Source organism: Salmo trutta, chromosome 18, assembly GCF_901001165.1.
Source record: "Salmo trutta chromosome 18, fSalTru1.1, whole genome shotgun sequence".
NCBI lineage: Eukaryota > Metazoa > Chordata > Actinopteri > Salmoniformes > Salmonidae > Salmo > Salmo trutta.
The window spans coordinates 37,575,502-37,595,910 of NC_042974.1; the positions used below are offsets into that span (position 1 = coordinate 37,575,502).

Below are 20,409 nucleotides of genomic sequence, written 5' to 3' on the forward strand. Positions count from 1 at the left end.
CAAACTTGCCCACTTTTGATAGACTTGATAGACTTAAAGATTTATAAATGATATATATATATATATATATATACTGCTCAAAAAAATAAAGGGAAAACTTAAACAACACATCCTAGATCTGAATGAAAGAAACAATCTTATTAAATACTTTTTTCTTTACATAGTTGAATGTGCTGACAACAAAATCACACAAAAATAATCAATGGAAATCCAATTTATCAACCCATGGAGGTCTGGATTTGGAGTCACACTCAAAATTAAAGTGGAAAACCACACTACAGGCTGATCCAACTTTGATGTAATGTCCTTAAAACAAGTCAAAATGAGGCACAGTAGTGTGTGTGGCCTCCACGTGCCTGTATGACCTCCCTACAACGCCTGGGCATGCTCCTGATGAGGTGGCGGATGGTCTCCTGAGGGATCTCCTCCCAGACCCGGACTAAAGCATCCGCCAACTCCTGGACAGTCTGTGGTGCAACGTGGCGTTGGTGGATGGCGCGAGACATGATGTCCCAGATGTGCTCAATTGGATTTAGGTCTGGGGAACGGGTGGGCCAGTCCATAGCATCAATGCCTTCCTCTTGCAGGAACTGCTGACACACTCCAGCCACATGAGGTCTAGTATTGTCTTGCATTAGGAGGAACCCAGGGCCAACCGCACCAGCATATGGTCTCACAAGGGGTCTGAGGATCTCATCTCGGTACCTAATGGCAGTCAGGCTACCTCTGGCGAGCACATGGAGGGCTGTGTGGCCCCCCAAAGAAATGCCACCCCACACCATGACTGACCCACCGCCAAACCGGTCATGCTGGAGAATGTTGCAGGCAGCAGAACGTTCTCCACGGCGTCTCCAGACTCTGTCACGTCTGTCACATGCTCAGTGTGAACCTGCTTTCATCTGTGAAGAGCACAGGGCGCCAGTGGCGAATTTGCCAATCTTGGTGTTCTCTGGCAAATGCCAAATGTCCTGCACGGTGTTGGGCTGTAAGCACAACCCCCACCTGTGGACGTCGGGCCCTCATACCACCCTCATGGAGTCTGTTTCTGACCGTTTGAGCAGACACATGTACATTTGTGGCCTGCTGGAGGTCATTTTGCAGGGCTCTGGCAGTGCTTCTCCTGCTCCTCCTTGCACAAAGGCGGAGGTAGCGGTCCTGCTGCTGGGTTGTTGCCCTCCTACGGCCTCCTCCACATCTCCTGATGTACTGGCCTGTCTCCTGGTAGCGCCTCCATGCTCTGGACACTACGCTGACAGACATAGCAAACCTTCTTGCCACAGCTCGCATTGATGTGCCATCCTGGATGAGCTGCACTACCTGAGCCACTTGTGTGGGTTGTAGCGTCACTAGAGTGAAAGCACCGCCAGCATTCAAAAGTGACCAAAACATCAGCCAGGAAGCATAGGAACTGAGAAGTGGTCTGTGGTCCCACCTGCAGAACCACTCCTTTATTGGGGGTATCTTGCTAATTGCCTATAATTTCCACCTGTTGTCTATTCCATTTGCACAACAGTATGTGACATTTATTGTCAATCAGTGTTGCTTCCTAAGTGGACAGTTTGATTTCACAGAAGTGTGATTGACTTGGAGTTACATTGTGTTGTTTAAGTGTTCCCTTTATTTTTTTGAGCAGTGTATATACATACATACATACACAGTTGAAGTCGGAGGTTTACATACAATTTGGTTGGAGTCATTAAAACTCGTTTTTCAACCACTCCACAAATTTCTTGTTAACAAACTATAGTTTTGGCATGTCTGTTAGGACATCTACTTTGTGCATGACACAAGTAATTTTTCCAACAATTGTTTACAGTCCGATTATTTCACTTATAATTCACTGTATCACAATTCCAGTGGGTCAAAGTTAACATACACTATGTTGATTGTGCCTTCAAACAGCTTGGAAAATTCCAGAAAATGATTTCATGGCTTATAAGCTTCTGATAGGCTAATTGACAACATTTGAGACCATTGGAAGTGTGCCTGTGGATGTATTGCAAGGCCTACCTTCAAACTCTGTGCCTCTTTGCTTAACGTCATGGGGAAATCAAAAGAAATCAGCCAAAACCCCAAAATTGTAGACCTCCACAAGTTTGGTTCATCCTTGGGAGCAATTTGCAAATGCCTGAAAACAATAGTATGCAAGTATAAACACCATGGGGCTTCTAAATGGACAATAACCCCAAGCATACTTCCAAAGTTGTGGCAAAATGGCTTAAGGACAACAAAGTCAAGGTATTGGAGTGGCCGTCACAAAGCCCTGACCTCAATCCTATAGAAAATTTGTGGGCAAAACTGAAAAAGTGTGTGTGAGCAAGGAGGCCTACAAACCTTACTCAGTTACACCAGCTCTGTCAGGAGGAATTGGCCAAAATTCCCCCAACCTATTGTAGGAAGCTTGTGGGAGGCTACCAGAAACGTTTGACCCAAGTTAAACAATTTAAAGGCAATGCTACCAAATACTAATTGAGTGTATGTAAACTTCTGATCCACTGGGAATGTGATGAAAGAAATAAAAGCTGAACTAAATTATTCTCTCTACTATTATTCTGACATTTCACATTCTTAAAATAAAGTGGTGATCCTAACTGACCTTAGACAGGGAATTGTTATTAGGATTAAATGTCAGGAATTGTGAAACTGAGTTTAAATGTATTTGGCTAAGGTAAACTTCTGACTTCAACTGTATATATATATCCATTGATTCTTGAAGAATATAAGGTAGAAATGCCTCATGAGCTTAGTTCAACTGTCACACTACATGAAAACCCAAAATATAAGCTTTTTTTTCTCCAATGTTTGTAAATATTGTAAATGTAAACAAACACTGTATAGCCTCATAACATGGTTAAAACAATAATTTTGATATCATGGATGGTCAGTCCTTGCACCCATAGATGTGTATTCGATCGTTTTGTTATTGTTTCTATTCCATCTGTGGATTTGCCCTTTAAACAGCTTCATATTAATTAACAACATATCAAAGTGTCACCAACCGAAAGGTAAACAATAGGCCTATAGCAAATGCAGCATATGGCATAGCACTAGCATAGCACTTTTCAGTAGTACTCAAAGCATGCCTTTCCATGAGCGCAGCATTTATTTTTCAACTTGAATCAATGAGCCCAATCAGTCCTGCATGACAACAAAATCATAATCAACAGAGTAGGGCTGGCTAATAAGTCCTTAGTTTTGGGGTCATGCTCAGGTAAAACAATTTGGCTAATCTATATTTCCATATTTCCAAGTCCTATTCTTGAAAATCAAGGGGTATAACATTTATTGGAATGACTGGAATTCTGATAGACTTTGGTTTTTAATGTAAAGATATCATTTAATCGTATTATTATTTGTAGTAGAAAGCAATGGGTTAGAAGGAACCTACATAACCAACACATAAAGTAAAAATTAACATCCAAATATGGCCAGCTATGTAAACTTTAACATTGATTTATCTTGCAATAGATGTGGTTCAATTGGTAACATACATTTTTGTCTTCTTCTAATACCTCTTAAGGGGAAAGTCATCTAAAAGTAACTGAATGTAATCAGATTACGTTACTGAGTTTTGGTAACCTGGAAGTTACGTTACTGATTACAATTTTGGACAGGTAACTAGTAACTGTAATGGATTACATTTAGAAAGTAACCTACCCAACCCTGTTTGCATGGCCAGTTCCCTGCATTTCTTAAAAGTGATTGAGTCTTGTGTGCCAACTATGGTGATTAGATTAGTCATCACACACCCCATTGAGTTTTCACTGAAATTAATATATTGTTTAATTTAATTGCAGACACTCTCACTTTCCCATCCTCTCTCTCAGTTGGCGACTTGGGACTCAACTCGTGGGCTGAACGGTAGTCTAAAGGAGAGTCGGATAGAGAACGGCATGCAAGGAGTGACGGTCAAGGTGGTAACATTACTAGTAAGTGCTTACTCACTACCAACACTATACCAACTTGCCACTTGATGCTGCTATACTCTGTCTGGTCACCGTGTCACTTCCTATGTAGGATTAGAACATAATGTGAGATCTGGCTCTTCTTCTTCTTCATCTGGCTCTGTGGATCTACTCCACCCTTACAGAAAAAAACACATGTTCTAAAAACAAATGTTTTAATGTGATCACATGATCTTATGTCAAGTTAATGTGATAACATGTGACAACATGTAAAGCAACATGTGATAACACAACCTGGTCTCAGAGCATTTTATATTATTCTTTATGTAAATACGAGAGACTCCAGTTACTATATGTTACTTTTCATATGGTTTGTTTTAATTTGTGGATGTCCATCACCCATTTCGTATATGTTAACGAATTACACTTTGTATTACACTACCGGTCAAAAGTTTTAGAACACCTACTCATTCAAGGATTTTTCTTTATTATTACTATTTTCTACACTGTAGAATAATAGTGAAGACATCAAAAGTATTAAATAACCCATATGGAATCATGTAGTAACCAAATAAGTGTTGAACAAATCAAAATCAATTTTATATTTGAGATTCTTCAAATAGCCACCGTTTTCTTTGTTGACTGTTTCGTACACTCTTGGCAATCGCTCAACCAGCTTCATCTGTGTCACGGATCCCCCCAGTACTGATGCTCATTCTGTTCACCAGTTCAGGAGGTCTACGTCACCGGCTTTCTAGGCTTCACTGAAAGGGATTCATTATCTTCAACCCTGGACTGTCTTGCCTGATTACACACACCTGGTTTCCATTTCCCCTGATTAGTATGTTATAAATGTGCCCTCTGTCTTTGTTGGTTATTGTTCCCATGTCCGTTGGTGGTGTGAGTACCTATGCGTTGATGCAGCTGTTATGCTGCGCGCTTTATATTGTGCATTACGGGTATCGTGTCATTCAATGAGGTTTACCCTCGCTCTTTTGTTTGGGTACAGCCCAGTGTTTTTCTACACGTGTTTGTTTTGGGTGTATTAAAAACCCCTATTGTGTATTCCTGCGCCTTTCTCCAAAATCATTTACACCAGTGTGACAACTTGGAATGCTTTTCCAATAGTCTTGAAGGAGTTCCCACATATGCTGAGCACTTGTTGGCTGCTTTTCCTTCACTCTGCGGTCCAACTCATCCCAAACCATCTCAATTTGGTTGGGGGATTGTGGAGGCCAGGTCATCTGATGCAGCACTCCATAACTCTCCTTCTTGGTCAAATATCCCTTACACAGCCTGGAGGTGTGTTGGGTCATTGTCCTGTTGAAAAACAAATGATAGTTCCACTAAGCCCAAACCAGATGGGATGGCGTATCGCTGCAGAATGCTGTGGTAGCCATGCTGGTTAAGTGTGCCTTGAATTCTAAATAAATCACAGACAGTGTCACCAGCAAAGCACCCCCAAACCATAACACCTCCTCCATGCTTTACGGTGGGAAATACACCTGCAGAGATCATCGGTTCACCCACACCACATCTCACAATGACACGGCGGTTGGAACCAAAAATTGGACTCCAGACCAAAGGGCAAATTTCCACGTTCTAATGTCTGTTGCTCGTGTTTGCCCAAGCAAGTCTCTTCTTATTGGTGTCCTTGAATAGTGGTTTCTTTACAGCAATTTGACCATGAAAACCTGATTCACACAGTCTCCTCTAGCCCTTTGGGCTGCAAATTCTGAGGTAACTCTGGGTCATCCATTCCTGTGGCAGTCCTCATGAGAGCCAGTTTCACCTTAGTGCTTGATGGTTTTTACGACTGCACTTGAAGAAACTATCAAAGTTCTTGAAATGTTCCGTATTGACTGACGTTTGTGTCTTAAAGTAATGATGGACTGTCATTTCTCTCTGCTTATTTGAGCTGTTCTTGCCATAATATGGACTTGGTATTTTACCAAATATGGCTATCTTCTGTATACCACCCCCTACCTTGTCACAACACAACTGATTGGCTTTAAGAAGGAAAGAAATTCCACAAATAACTTTTAAGGCACACCTGTTAATTGAAATACATTCCAGATGACTATCTCATGAAGCTCCTGAGTGTCGCAGTGGTCTAAGGCATTGCAGTACTAGAGGCGTCAATCCCGGGCTGTATCACAACTGTAGTGATCGGGAGTCCCATAGGGCGGAACACAATTGGCACAGCGTCGTCCGGGTTAGGGGAGGGTTTGGTCCTCCCTTTTTTTAAATACATTTTTTTTAAAGCTGGTTGAGAGAATGTCAAGAGTGTACAAAGCTGTCATCAAGGCAAAGGGTGGCTATTTGAAGAATCTCAAATATAAAATATGTTTTGACTTGTTTAACACTTTTTTGGTTACTACATGATTCCATATGTGTTATTTCATAGTTCTGATGTCTTCACTATTATTCTACAATGTAGACAATAATCAAAATAAACACGCTTGAATGAGTAGGTGTTCTAAAACTTTTGACCGGTAGTGTATATGTTAGGAATTTGCGAAACATACAATATGTTACTAATTTGAAAATGTACAATATGTATGATATGTTACAAATGTTGGTTAGGATTAGGAGATAGGGTTAAGTTTAGGAGTTAGGTTAAAAGGGTTAAGGAAATTGTTAGCTAAAAGGGTTAGGGATAGGATTATGGGAAGGTTTAGCTAACATGCTAAGTAGTTGTTAAGTAGCTAAAAAGTAGTAAGTAGTTGAAAAGTTTCTAATTAGCTAAAATGCAAAAGTTGTCCATGATGAGATTTGAACTTGCAAACTTTGGGTTGCTAGATGTTCACGTTGTACGTCCACAGATCCACCCTTAAGTAACAATCGGTCTTATGTAACCATACCAAACGCACATTAACATATAATACTAATTAGAGTGTCTCGGATTTACCTTTACGTCTAGTCTATGAGACCAGGCTGGATAACATACGACTACACAAGAAAATATGAACATGTGAATTGTTCCAAAAACATGTAAAATGTTTAACATTTCATGTGAAATAATGTGATTTTCCACATGTGAAATAATGTTTTTTTTTTCTGTAAGGGCAACCATACAATACAGCTCCTCCTTTGCTGCTTGTCCGCTACCATTCTGCTCTCTCTCTTCACACAAGATTTACCTGCCCCATTCTTATTCACATAAGTTCTGCTTGGCTTCCTCTTGGCAGCTCTGTTTAATTCATGTATTTTTTCCAATCCACCCCAGCAGCTCTCCTCCTCAACTCTCTTTTCCACCCATTCAATTCATCCCTGACACTCTCCCATAAAGAAGAGCCATTGTTTGCCTCAGTACATTTAGAATGGTAATTTCTGCCTGATTAAGTGTCCCACGTCTCCACAACACTGGCTGTTACAGGTCAACAGACACCCACGAAACACTTTATGAAGATGAAGTTTGACTTGCAGCTGGTCTTCATAAAGTTGTCACCCAAAAGTCCGGAATGACAAAAAATAATTTTTCGGTTGAACTGGACCCGTTTATGAACCACGCTGGCATTCTGACAAATGATGGGACTGTGATTTAATGCACACGGACACTTTGTCAAATGTACAGTAGTGTTTAAACTTTTGCCTTCATGAATACTCTATATCTGTATGTTTTTGAGCCACGGCATTTAGTCAAAGTAAAGTTGAACTTCTAAACCCAAATTATGTTGTGTTCTATATGTTATCCAACAGGAGGAACCCTTTGTGATGGTAGCTGAGAACATTCTTGGGCAGCCTAAACGCTACAAAGGCTTCTCCATTGATGTTCTGGATGCTCTGGGCAAGATCCTGGGCTTCAAGTATGAGATTTACCAGGTGGCCGATGGAAAGTATGGCACCCCTACCTTCAACGGCTCCTGGAACGGCATGATAGGAGAGCTCATCAGTAAGGTAAGTCTGTCCACCACAACTGGAGTTTGTACTGTTTGTTTTGGAGGTTGATCGATAGTTTGCTGTTGACATCGTCTTTCCCAATTGCTGCAGTTCTTTCCTCCCTGAGTAGCTGACTGTAGCCTTGACACAGTGGAGTACATTATAGTTTTGGTCTTCATGGAAAGATAGTCACTGCACAGTGTGATGACTCGCTATTGTGGCAGATCTGTTAAGGCCAATGATGTTTGCATCAGAGTGGCCCCACTACAGTCTGGCCATCAGGCTGACAATCAGGCTGCTCTAGACAAAGCAGTCATCAGTGCAGGAGGGACTTCAACTCAGCAGGCTAACAATGCTAACAGTAGGGCAGTGAGTGGTCAGGGGACAATTTTATCACCCAATGGAGTAGAGAATCACAGGTAGAAATAAGACTTGTGAAATGTGTAAGTCCCTGTAATTTCCTGTAAGTGAACTTGCTGCAGAGAATGCAGCCCAGGTGAGCTACTTTTCAGCCTTTCACGCTAACAATACTTTGCGGACATTATCACTTCATGAAGGGAGAATTTATCTTTGATTATGGCCTTGAGATAGTGTTTATCCCAACAATCCAGACATGATTTCTGTCATAGGGTCCCACTCTATCAGCATGTGTCCAAAACCAGTGTTGATACTGCTGTGAAATTTGAAAAAAAGATACTAGCAACATGTGATCAATGTACTGTAAATCTGTCATGTGAGATTAGCCTTTACAATAAAGCTTTACAATAAAATAATTGAGTTAATTGGCATGTGGAATCTGTCTGGCTTCTATAGGTCTGCATGGCCTTCTGCTGTGTGAAATAGAACAAGAACAGAGGGGAAAATCGTGACGCTCTAGTTTCAAGCCCATATAACAATAGAAAGAGCGAAAGAAAAAGCCACAACAGGGTTATTAACTTTTTTTCTGTGACCATGAAATGGCAAACATCAACAAACAGAGTATTATCTCAGAACCAACAGCTTTGAATGTATTTTCAGGGCTGTAACTGATCTATCTCTCTATCCATCCACAGCGAGCAGACTTGGCAGTATCAGCCATCACTATAACTCCAGAGAGGGAGAGTGTGGTGGACTTCAGCAAGCGCTACTTGGACTACTCTGTGGGGATTCTGATGAGGAAGTCGGAGGAGAAGATCAATATCTTCTCTCTCCTGGCGCCCTTTGATCTGGCCGTTTGGGCATGCATCGCAGCCGCCATCCCCGTGGTCGGTGTCATGATCTTCATCCTGAGGCGGGTCCAGTCGGTCCGTCCCCCAGGGGGACACCAGGCCACCTCTGTGTCCACCTCCCTCCAGAGCGCCATCTGGATTGTCTATGGAGCTTTTGTGCAGCAAGGTGAGCTTGGTACTGTGGCATCACAAGAGAGGAAAGAGGGGACACCAGCATCTTACATCAAAGTCGCTTCATATGCAGTAAAATGCTTACTTGGTACAATATCACTGACAACAAAACAGTGACATTTGACCGTTGGCAGCAATATGACACAAAGATAGATAGATCCTTATATGGCTAGATGGATAGACAGATATACACTACCAAACATTAGCAACAACTTTTGCCCTCAGAACAGTGTCAATTCATTGGGGAATGGATTCTACAAGGTGTCAAAAGCATTCCACAGGGATAATGGCCCATGTTGACTCTAATGCTTCCCACAGTTGAGTCAAGTTGGCTGGATGTCCTTTGTGCTGTGGACCATTCTTGATACACACGGGAAACTGTTGAGCATGACAAACCCACCAGCGTTGCAGTTCTTGACACAAACCAGTGCGCCTGGCACCTACTACCATACCCCGTTCAAAGGCACTTAAATATTTTGTCTTGCCCATTCACCCTCTGAATGGCACACATACACAATCCATGTTTTAATGGATTTGAAAATTTTAAAATCCTTCTTTAACATGTCTCCTCCCCTTCATCTACACTGACTGAAGTGGATTTAACACGTGACATCAATAAGGGATCGTAGCTTTCACCTGGATTCACATGGTCATTTATGGAAAGAGTCGGTGTATAACCAGACATCGAAACAATAGAAAAGGCTTTTGTTTTGTCCCTATTAATGCCACACATACAGGTAGCACAGAGTTGTTTCATTTGAAGATTGGAGCCCATTTCCCACTATAGTGTTTTAAAGTTCCCTTGACCCAAAGAATATCAGGTTTTTGAGTCTGGTCCGGATCCATCTCAGTTGTGAATAAATGACTACTTCAGCAACCGCTGTTAAACCCTCAACAGTGTCTAGCACAGTGGTCGCCAACTGGTTGATCGCGATCGACTGGTCGATCTTCAAGACATTCCTAGTTGATCACTAAATATTTCTGTAGAAAAGCCAATGAACGATCAAGGTTTGCGCTCCTTTTTTAAAATCGTGTTGAGCTGTTACCGGTAGGTGCACTTGATTCAAAAGTCCTGCGCACCGGGTACAATCTCCGCCTACCCGGCTGACAGGCAAATCTGTGACTAAATCGAGTGCACCTACTGCGCTGCCCAATCGGATAGCTCAAATCACGTGGCTACAGAGCTTCCATGACCCAGGCCACAGCCAAGTTTAATAGGCTACTAGCCTACGTAAGATTTAATAACTTTTAAGAGAGACTGTCAATGAATACAGCAAAGAGCTGCTGTTTTTATGAGTGAGTTCATGTTTAAGTTTATATTCAGCACTGTCACTGTTTTTATTCTACACTCTTACAAAAATCGCCTTCTCCATACTTCCGCTCAGGCTGCAATGAATGAGTAGCCAAGTATCGATAGCCCTGCGTCTCATTATTATTAGAAGCTCGTCGTGTCGATTTTAATATTAAGGAATATTTAACTTTCTCTGGTCATAGGAAAAACATGAATTTGTGCATGAGGCAGATTCGGTGCGACTCAAGTTTCACCATCCGGTGAAAGACGGTGTCCCCTCTCTCTGGTCAGTCTCACCGGAGGAAAGGAAGGAGAGAGCAGTGTTGCCATCTCCTCAGTAAGGAAAGTAGCTATTGGCTGTCCTAAAAGTCGCTAGAAGTCGCTAAATGACGTCATCACCTAATTTGCATAATTTGCCATGTGCATGTAATTGTGATGGACGTTGTAGGAATGTTGTGGGAGAGACAAAAAGTGAGTAAAAAACACCCTAAATATGTTTAGAACTACAAATGAACTTTCTTCTGTCGATTCTTGTTTTTTTTATGTCACAATTCCAACCCTCCTCCTTTATCCGGGCTTGGGACCGGCAAAGGTGACCCAAAAGAGACACTCTGGCGGAGTTACTTAGTTTTTAATTAAAAAAAATAATAAATTGTTTTAGTTTTTTAGTTTAGTTTTTTACATTTAAATCCCACCCTGAATGTAAGCCATGGCGGGATCAGCCAGCGGCGGCTTCCCGCATGCGCGATTCATTTGCAGTCTGGACACGGAGGGGTGAATATCTCCTGCTCTGACTGCAGCTGGGAGGGACTGCTGCGCGAGAACTGGGCCGCCTGTGAGTGCTTTGGGACGGGGGTGGGGCCCATGGCAACACCCGCTGCTCATTGAGAAGAGTAAGTACAATACGTGCTTTCACGTCAGTCTCCAATAACACCAAAAAAAAATCCCTAGATTTGTCGTTAGTCGCTTTTTTGAAAATGTGTCGCTAGAGGGGTCTGAATACTCGCTAAATATAGCGACAAAGTTGCTGAGTTGGCAACACTGGGAGAGAGCAGGGACCGTGAGAGGCAGTTGGGAATTTTCTTTTGAACGGTCATCCAACTCGGAATTCCAAGTAGGAAAAACTCTGGCATCTTTCTAGATCTCCGACTTTTCAACCTGAAGATCACTGACATTGTGATTTGACCTCGTTGACCATCAGATGCAGGTACCATCAGTCCAGTGAAAAATAAAAAAGCAAATTATTTCAATTCATGCTCCACAGTGCCTCACAAGTGCTAAACCAACTGATCTATTTTGTTATCAAAGCTCGCGTTTTGAAATATAATATGGTCTGATTAACAATATTGGCAGGCCAATCACAGAGCCAATATGCTGTGATAATGTATTAGGCCTACTGCCCAACCCTCATTCCTACAAAACTGTTTGAGTGAGGGCAATGTAAAAATAAAAAAAAGTCGGAGCAGTAGATCTCAGCTTGCTTTTTGACTGCGAAGTGATCTTGACTAAGAAAAGGTTGGTGACCACTGATCTAGCACTTTGCCAGGCAGCCTTTTTAAGCCGAACGCCCACCACATTTTAGGAATCCTCACTTTTTTTCATTTTCACTTTTGACCTTTACACATGTCTTTGGAGGATGACGTAAATGTGTTGGTAAATATGACTGCCACTGTGGATGATTGTGAGAAGGTGTACATCAGAGGTTGCCAAATTCTTTGGGCCCACGACCCCAATTTGATATCTGAAAATTATTGCGACCCCAACCATGTGAAAAAAAAGTATGTAATTAACAGCTAATATTAACTTTTTTATTTGGGGCTGTGACAGTCAATTGCAAATCATTCTAACAGTATTTCTGATAGTGTTCTCAACTCAACATCACATACTTTTAATGTGGGGCTATGACAGTCAAGTGCAAATTAGTCTGATATAATGTCTCTTATTTCACCACCACTAGTGAGATGCATGTGCTTGACGAGTGTCGCATCGGAGCGTATCAAAGTCAGGGGGCGTGGTCGACAGTGAGCCCCTCATGTCTGTTGTCACATCCAATCTGGATCGATATTTGGTTTTAATATAGACGAGAGCACTGAATCCAGCTTCACACAGATATGAGCTGGCAAAGGGTACCATGAGTTTTAATGCTCGGGGGGAGACTGCAGGGTATTCCCTTTGAGTCAGGAACTACCGGCATGTCAGCTGAGCCAGGATCAGAGTCAAACGGATTTCTCTCCAATAAGAAATATTTCCTCTGAATCCACTGATTCGGTCATCTGTAGAATGTTTTGGTATTTCCCCTTCATGCTTGCATTCAGTACATTCAGTTTCCCAAATGTCTGTTACATAGACAAGGAGACACATTTACTTTTCATTACACAAAAAGTCAAGTCAGTTTAATTTACATCCATTGCAAATGACAACAGTTCCTTTCTCAATTTCAAAGATCTTTCCAACACTCCCTCTCGATAACCACAAAGCCTCGGTGTGAATTATAAACTGGGTGGTTTGAGCCCTGAATGATGATTGGCTGAAAGCCATGGTATATCAGACAGTATACCACTGGTATGACAAAACATTTATTTTTACTGTTCTAATAGCGTTTGTAACCAGTTTATAATAGCAATCAAATTGTATTGGTCACATGCACACATTTTGCAGATGTTATTGCGGGTGTAGCGAAATGCTGGTGTTCCTTGCTCGATCTGTCACGCCTGCTCCCGCTTTCCCTCTCTGGCGCTCAAGGGCTCCAGGCTGCCCTTCATTACGCACACATGTCACCATCATTATGCGCAGCTGCGCAACATTGGACCCACCTGGACTCCATTACTTTGTTGATTACCCCCTCTTTATTTGTCTGCTCCTCAGTTTGTTCCTTGTGACAGCATTGATGTCGTTATTTTCCCCCTGTCCAGGCGCTGTTCCTGTCCTTTTTCATGTCCGTTGTTTATTCAATGTTCTCCCTGGACTTGCTTCTCATCTCGAGCATCGATCCTCACAATATCTAATGATATCTAACAATACACACAAATCTAAAAATAAAATAAGGGAATTAAGAAATATATAAATTAGTGATTCACCGATATGACATTTTTGGTCGATACCGATATTTTCCTTGCCAAAAAACCCTGATGCTGATCACGGTAACCAATATTTACAATTTTAGTGGCCTTTTAAGCATTCTAGTACAGTTAAATAGTTAACACACACACAAATGGACGCAGCGATCTAAGGCACTGCATCTCAGTCCCTGGTTCAAATCCAGGCGGTATCACATTCCGGCCGTGATTGGGAGTCCCATACTGCGGCGCACAATTGTCCCAGCGTCGTCCGGGCCATCATAGTAAATAAGAATTTGTTCTTAACTGACGTGTCTAGTTAAATAAAGGTTACACACACACACACCACACTGACTAAAAAGTTATTTTGTTGGCATTTACGAATGTCCCCATTTCCAGGGAAACATAATCAAAACCTATTTCTTTCACTTACTTGCTGTTCAGTCGTTTCATTCTCTACCAGGATTTCTATGGAACGCCGTTTGGGTCTTTGCGTGTCAAAAAAGATACATGTCAAATAACACATCTGTTTCAGTAGCTATTGTTAGCTAGCTAACTATATAGCTAGGTGTCATCCTCTAAAATAACCCTAATTTATAAGACAGTTCTTATTTGATTAATGGTGGTCGAACCCATCTATGTGAAGCTTGCCACAATAAGGATTAGCCACAATAGTGGACTTTGCGGTTAGCCTTCAAAATAAAAGTATGGCATAATTATACTATTTGTATTAATTTGTATTACTGTCAATTGCGTACTTTTATTTTGAAAGCACATCGCAAATTCCAATAATGTGCCTAATCCATATTGTGGCTAGCTTCACAATGCATAACCCAGTGCGGTCAAGCCTCACTAACCAGATGAAGCTAGCTGGCTGCTTATAATGTTAGCTGTGGGCAACAGGGTTAAGTACCTGGCTATCTATTTATTTTCAGGAACTGAAGTTCAATTTCAATAGGCAAACAACAAGTGGCAACCTAGCTAGTACTTACTCACAAGGATTCCTAAATCATTGCTAAGAATAATGAAAATGACTGCAGGTTCTACAGGTCATTGTTTTCAGGCTGGTTGTATTGGTGCTAGCTAGGTACCAAGCTAAAGCTATCTACCCAAGAAGTTGCGGTCAAACAATTTATGCTTTATTACCAACATGGTATTGTAAACACATCGTTCGTGGCCGGTGTTTGCTTGTTTGCAGACTTTTTTGTACAGCATTGACAGTGCTACTGTATCTTTTTTGACACGCAAAGACCCAAACGGCATTCCATAGTATGTATGTCGTGAAGCTAATAGCAGTGACGCCATTACTGTGTAACTCCGGTAGGGGAACATCTGAAAAATAGTGCACTTGGTAGTGTGTACCGGTGTTTGACCAGTCGGCGAAAGCCAACATCACCCACGACAGAGAACGGTTGAATGTCAAGGGCAATGAATTCCATTATCTTGTCTTTAATGGATTTCACCTTTGAGTTGTTTCGCTGAAATGTTGTTACTCTTTCAAATGACTGCTCGATCCACACAGCAGACATTGTGGGCTAGTTTAGGAATGCTGTGTTGCACGTATAGCGTAACATTTTACATGGCATCATTACGACATGTACCTACTTTATATAGGTATGTCAGCTTTGACATCGGTTTTGCACATTGGGGCGTTAAACTAGACATCGGCTAATAGACATCGGCTAATATTGGCCGATTCCGACAATAAATTTCACATGCTGTTGTGCAAATGGAATAGACAACAGGTGGAAATTATAGGCAATTAGCAAGACACCCCCAATAAAGGAGTGGTTCTGCAGGTGGGGACCACAAACCACTTCTCAGTTCCTATGCTTCCTGGCTGATGTTTTGGTCACTTTTGAATGCTGGCGGTGCTTTCACTCTAGTGGTAGCATGAGACGGAGTCTACAACCCACACAAGTGGCTCAGGTAGTGCAGCTCATCCAGGATGGCACATCAATGCGAGCTGTGGCAAGAAGGTTTGCTGTGTCTGTCAGCGTGGTGTCCAGAGCATGGAGGCGCTACCAGGAGACAGGCCAGTACATCAGGAGACGTGGAGGAGGCCGTAGGAGGGCAACAACCCAGCATCAGGACCGCTACCTCCACCTTTGTGCAAGGAGGAGCAGGAGAAGCACTGCCAGAGCCCGGCAAAATGACCTCCATCAGGCCACAAATGTGCATGTGTCTGCTCAAATGGTCAGAAACAGACTCCATGAGGGTGGTATGAGGGCCCGACGTCCACAGGTGGGGGTTGTGCTTACAGCCCAACACCGTGCAGGATGTTTGGCATTTGCCAGAGAACACCAAGATTGGCAAATTCGCCACTGGCGCCCTGTGCTCTTCACAGATGAAAGCAGGTTCACACTGAGCACGTGACAGACGTGACAGAGTCTGGAGACGCCGTGGAGAACGTTCTGCTGCCTGCAACATCCTCCAGCATGACCGGTTTGACGGTGGGTCAGTCATGGTGTGGGGTGGCATTTCTTTGGGGGGCCGCACAGCCCTCCATGTGCTAGCCAGAGGTAGCCTGACTGCCATTAGGTACCGAGATGAGATACTCAGACCCCTTGTGAGACCATATGCTGGTGCGGTTGGCCCTGGGTTCCTCCTAATGCAAGACAATGCTAGACCTCATGTGGCTGGAGTGTGCAAGAGGAAGGCATTGATGCTATGGACTGGCCCACCCGTTCCCCAGACCTGAATCCAATTGAGCACATCTGGGACATCATGTCTCGCTCCATCCACCAATGCCACGTTGCACCACAGACTGTCCAGGAGTTGGCGGATGCTTTAGTCCAGGTCTGGGAGGAGATCCCTCAGGAGACCATCCGCCACCTCATCAGGAGCATGCCCAGGCATTGTAGGGAGGTCATACAGGCACGTGGAGGCCACACACACTACTGAGCCTCATTTTGACTTGTTTTAAGGACATTACATCAAAGTTGGATCAGCCTGTAGTGTGGTTTTCCACTTTAATTTTGAGTGTGACTCCAAATCCAGACCTCCATGGGTTGATAAATTGGATTTCCATTGATTATTTTTGTGTGATTTTGTTGTCAGCACATTCAACTATGTAAAGAAAAAAGTATTTATTAAGATTATTTCTTTCATTCAGATCTAGGATGTGTTGTTTAAGTGTTCCCTTTATTTTTTTAAGCAGTATATTTCCCTCACTAACTTTAAACATCAGCTGTTAGAGCAACTAACTGATCGCTGCAGCTGTACACAGCCCATCTGTAAATAGCCCATCCAATCTACCTTCCTCATCCCCATGTTGTTTTTATTTAGTTTTTGCTCTTTTGCACACCAGTATTTCTACTTGCACATCATCTGCACATCTATCACTCCAGTGTTAATTTGCTAAATTGTAATTACTTACTACTATGGCCTATTTATTGCCTTACCTCCTCACGCCATTGGCACACACCTTATATTGCACACACTGACTTAATTTTTTTATATTGTGTTATTGACTGTACGTTTGTTTATTCCATGTGTACCTCTGTGTTGTTGTTTGTGTCGCACTGCTTTACTTTATCTTGGCCAGGTCGCAGTTGTAAATGAGAACTTGTTCTCAACTAGCCTTCCTGGTTAAATAAATGGTAAATAAAAGAAATATTGCATCTCCATCCCAAAGCCCTTGCTTGAAAGTGTACTTTGCCAGACTGCCAAGAACCTTGCCCTCATCCAGGCCAAGGTGGCGAGACACGGTAGTGATGACACCATAGGCCTTGTTGATCTCTGCACAAGACAGCATACTCTTGCCAGCATACTTCGGCTCCAACGTATGCTGAGGCGTGTATGGGCTTCAGGCAGAAGTCTTCATGCTTTTTGATGTATTTCAGAACTGTAGTTTCCTCGGCTTGGAGCAACAGTGAAGTGGGAATGGCAGTACGGATTTCTTCTCTTACATCTGCAAGCAGAGTCTTAACATCAGACAGGATGGCATTGTCTCCCTCAATCCGTGCAAATGGCTACTGCTTTAGGTTTCAGGAGTTTCACGCTCTCCCAAAAATACATCATCCAGGAGGATCCTCTTGATGGGGTTGTCCATATCGGCAGACTGTGATACAGCCATTTCTTGGAGAGACTCCTTCCCCTCCAGAAGACTGTCAAACATGATGACAACATCACCCCAATGGGTGTTTCTGGGCAGCTTCAATGTGGTGCTCTTATTCTTCTCACTTTGCTTGGTGAAATAGATTGCTAATTATTAATTATTCCTTGCCCACGAACATTCGACTACCCATCAGAGATGATTGCAATATAGTCTGCTTTCTCTACGATTTGCTTGACCATTACTTGAACTCTGTTGAACTCTGCATCCAGGAAATGAGTAGATAAAGCATGTCTGGTTGGAGGGGTGTGTGCTGGGCGAAGAACATTCAGAAATCTCTCCAAGAAATGGCGTAGCTGGATTGTGCGTCACAGGCAACCCATATCTTGATGCTGTACTTTGCTGGCTTGCTGGGCATATTCTGCCGGAAAGGACAGCGACCTTTTGACAAAAGAGATTACTACCAGTAATTAGTATCAGTGCCACAGAAAACAAATCACATAAATCAATGATATTACAGCAACACATAAAATGAACAGTGAAAATCACTTACATTACAGATATGAAAATAAAAATGTACCTCTGAATGGAACCAATTGCTCATCCACTGTTACTTCAGGCCCAGGGTTGTAGAGGTATGGCAGATGCTCCACCCACTTCTCCCAGACCTCTCTTATGGCTGCCAGTTTGTCTCTCGCGCGTCTTGCAGGTCTTGACTCACGGTTATCAAATCGTAGCATTCTTGAGAATGTGTGAAAGACTTTCAGTTGCATCGTGACACTGAAAATCGCCCTTCCTCTCTCTGCATCCCAGAGACTACATGTAACCTCGCCTCGGGACCTATACACACCGTTAAGATTAGCAGCCCTATGTAGGCACGCAGGTTAATCTCATCCATCCTTTTCCAGTTGTCTCCATATTTACGGAAACCCTCCAAATGTGTCATCTCCAGGATGATTTTTTTCGATGGCTGGTGTGATGAACATGTAGAATGTTGAGGCAATGTCCTAGGCATGGGCAACTGCATGTCTTGTGCGCCCTTGGGTCATCCTTATGACATTTTGTGCTGCCATCCTGCCCTGGTTGTCATATGGTGACAAGGACCATGTTATTTTGCTGTTCTTTGACAAAAATGTCAGGATTTCTTCTTCATCTGAAGATGATGCATCGTGCTCTGGGTTGTATTCTTCCCCATCTTCTTCTTCAGATACCTCCTCTTCTAAATAATTGTTCTCTAGTTCCTCCTGGACATCTGAAAAAATCTGATCTACAACCTGTTGGGCACTGAAATGTGCACTCATGGCTTCAGCAAAGAGAGAACCAGGGGAACTGTCATCTGCAGCACCTTTATAGCCTCTGCCTGCATTCCCCATTAGTGAACAATGCTTTCAAGACATTTTTATTTTGTCAGAAGTTTTTTTTATTTTGTCTGTGAACTTGAGTCATGTGTGGGGTCATGGAGGGGAGATGCTGCACATTCCCAAGACAATTTTAGTTTTGTCTGAGTTCAATCAGTAGCACACAATCTCAATTTCTCATTGTGTGTGTGTATCTTTGTGGTTTTTGTGGTGTGTAAATAATTGTATAACTGCCGGGTCAGAAATGACCCTAAGACAATCTTTGTACCCTGGTTGTGTACAGCTTTCATCGAAATATGAACAAAGACGATGTTTCGCTTTTTGTAATGTTGGCGTCACTCTATAAAAAGTCATCAAATTTCTAATCAAAAAATATAATTTAGGGGGTTTTCTCTGCTTAAAACCTCTTACATCTACACGTTCCGCTAGCGGAACGTCTGCTCCAATATCCAATGATGGGCGGGGCGCGAAATTCAAACTCCTCTAAATCCGAAAACTTACACTTTTCAAACATATGACTATTTTACAGCTATTTAAAGACAAGACTCTCCTTTATCTAACCAAACTGTCCGATTTCAAAAAGGCTTTACAGCGAAAGCAAAACATTAGATTATGTCAGCAGAGTACCCAGCCAGGAATAATCACACAGCCATTTTTCAAGCTAGCATATCATGTCACATAAACCCAAACCATATCTAAATGCAGCACTAACCTTTGATGATCTTCATCAGATGACACACCTAGGACATTGTGTTATACAATACATGCATGTCTGTTCAATCAAGTTCATATTTATATCAAAAACCAGCTTTTTACATTAGCATGTGACGTTCAGAACTAGCATTCCCACCGAACACTTCCGGTGATTTTACTAAATTACTCACGATAAACGTTCACAAAAAGCATAACAATTATTTTAAGAATTATAGATACAGAACTCCTCTATGCACTCGATATGTCCGATTTTAAAATAGCTTTTCGGATGAAGCACATTTTGCAATAATGTAAGTACATAGCCCGGCGTTACAGGGCTAGCTATTTAGACACCCTGCAAGTTTAGCCTTCACCAAAATCACATTTCCTATAAGAAAAATGTTCTTACCTTGCTTGTTCTTCATCAGAATACACTGCCAGGACTTCTACTTCAATAACAAATGTAGGTTTGGTCCCAAATAATCCATCGTTATATCCAAACAGCGACGTTTTGTTCGTGCGTTCTAGACACTATCCCAACGCTAAATCTCGGCCACGAGCATGACGCAAAATATGACAAAAAATTTCTAAATATTCCATTACCGTACTTCGAAGCATGTCAACCGCTGTTTAAAACCAATATTTATGCAATTTATCTCGTAGAGAAGCGATAATATTCCGACCGGGAATCTGCCTGTCTGTAAACTGAGGAAAAAACCGAAAGCCGGGGGCGGGGCGTGTCACGCGCCTAAGGCTTAGTCCATTGACTGACCACTCAGCTTTTGCTC

General features: G+C 42.3%; 1 protein-coding gene across 1 annotated transcript in view; it reads left to right on the plus strand.

Moving 5' to 3' along the window:
• Positions 1 to 20,409, plus strand: part of LOC115153257 (glutamate receptor ionotropic, delta-1) — a 454,984-nt gene that overhangs the window by 391,073 nt on the left and 43,502 nt on the right. The window contains exons 9-11 of the mRNA XM_029698512.1: positions 3,828 to 3,929; positions 7,608 to 7,805; positions 8,840 to 9,161. Of these exons, the coding sequence (XP_029554372.1) occupies positions 3,828 to 3,929; positions 7,608 to 7,805; positions 8,840 to 9,161 (622 nt within the window). The remainder of the gene's footprint in view (positions 1 to 3,827; positions 3,930 to 7,607; positions 7,806 to 8,839; positions 9,162 to 20,409) is intronic.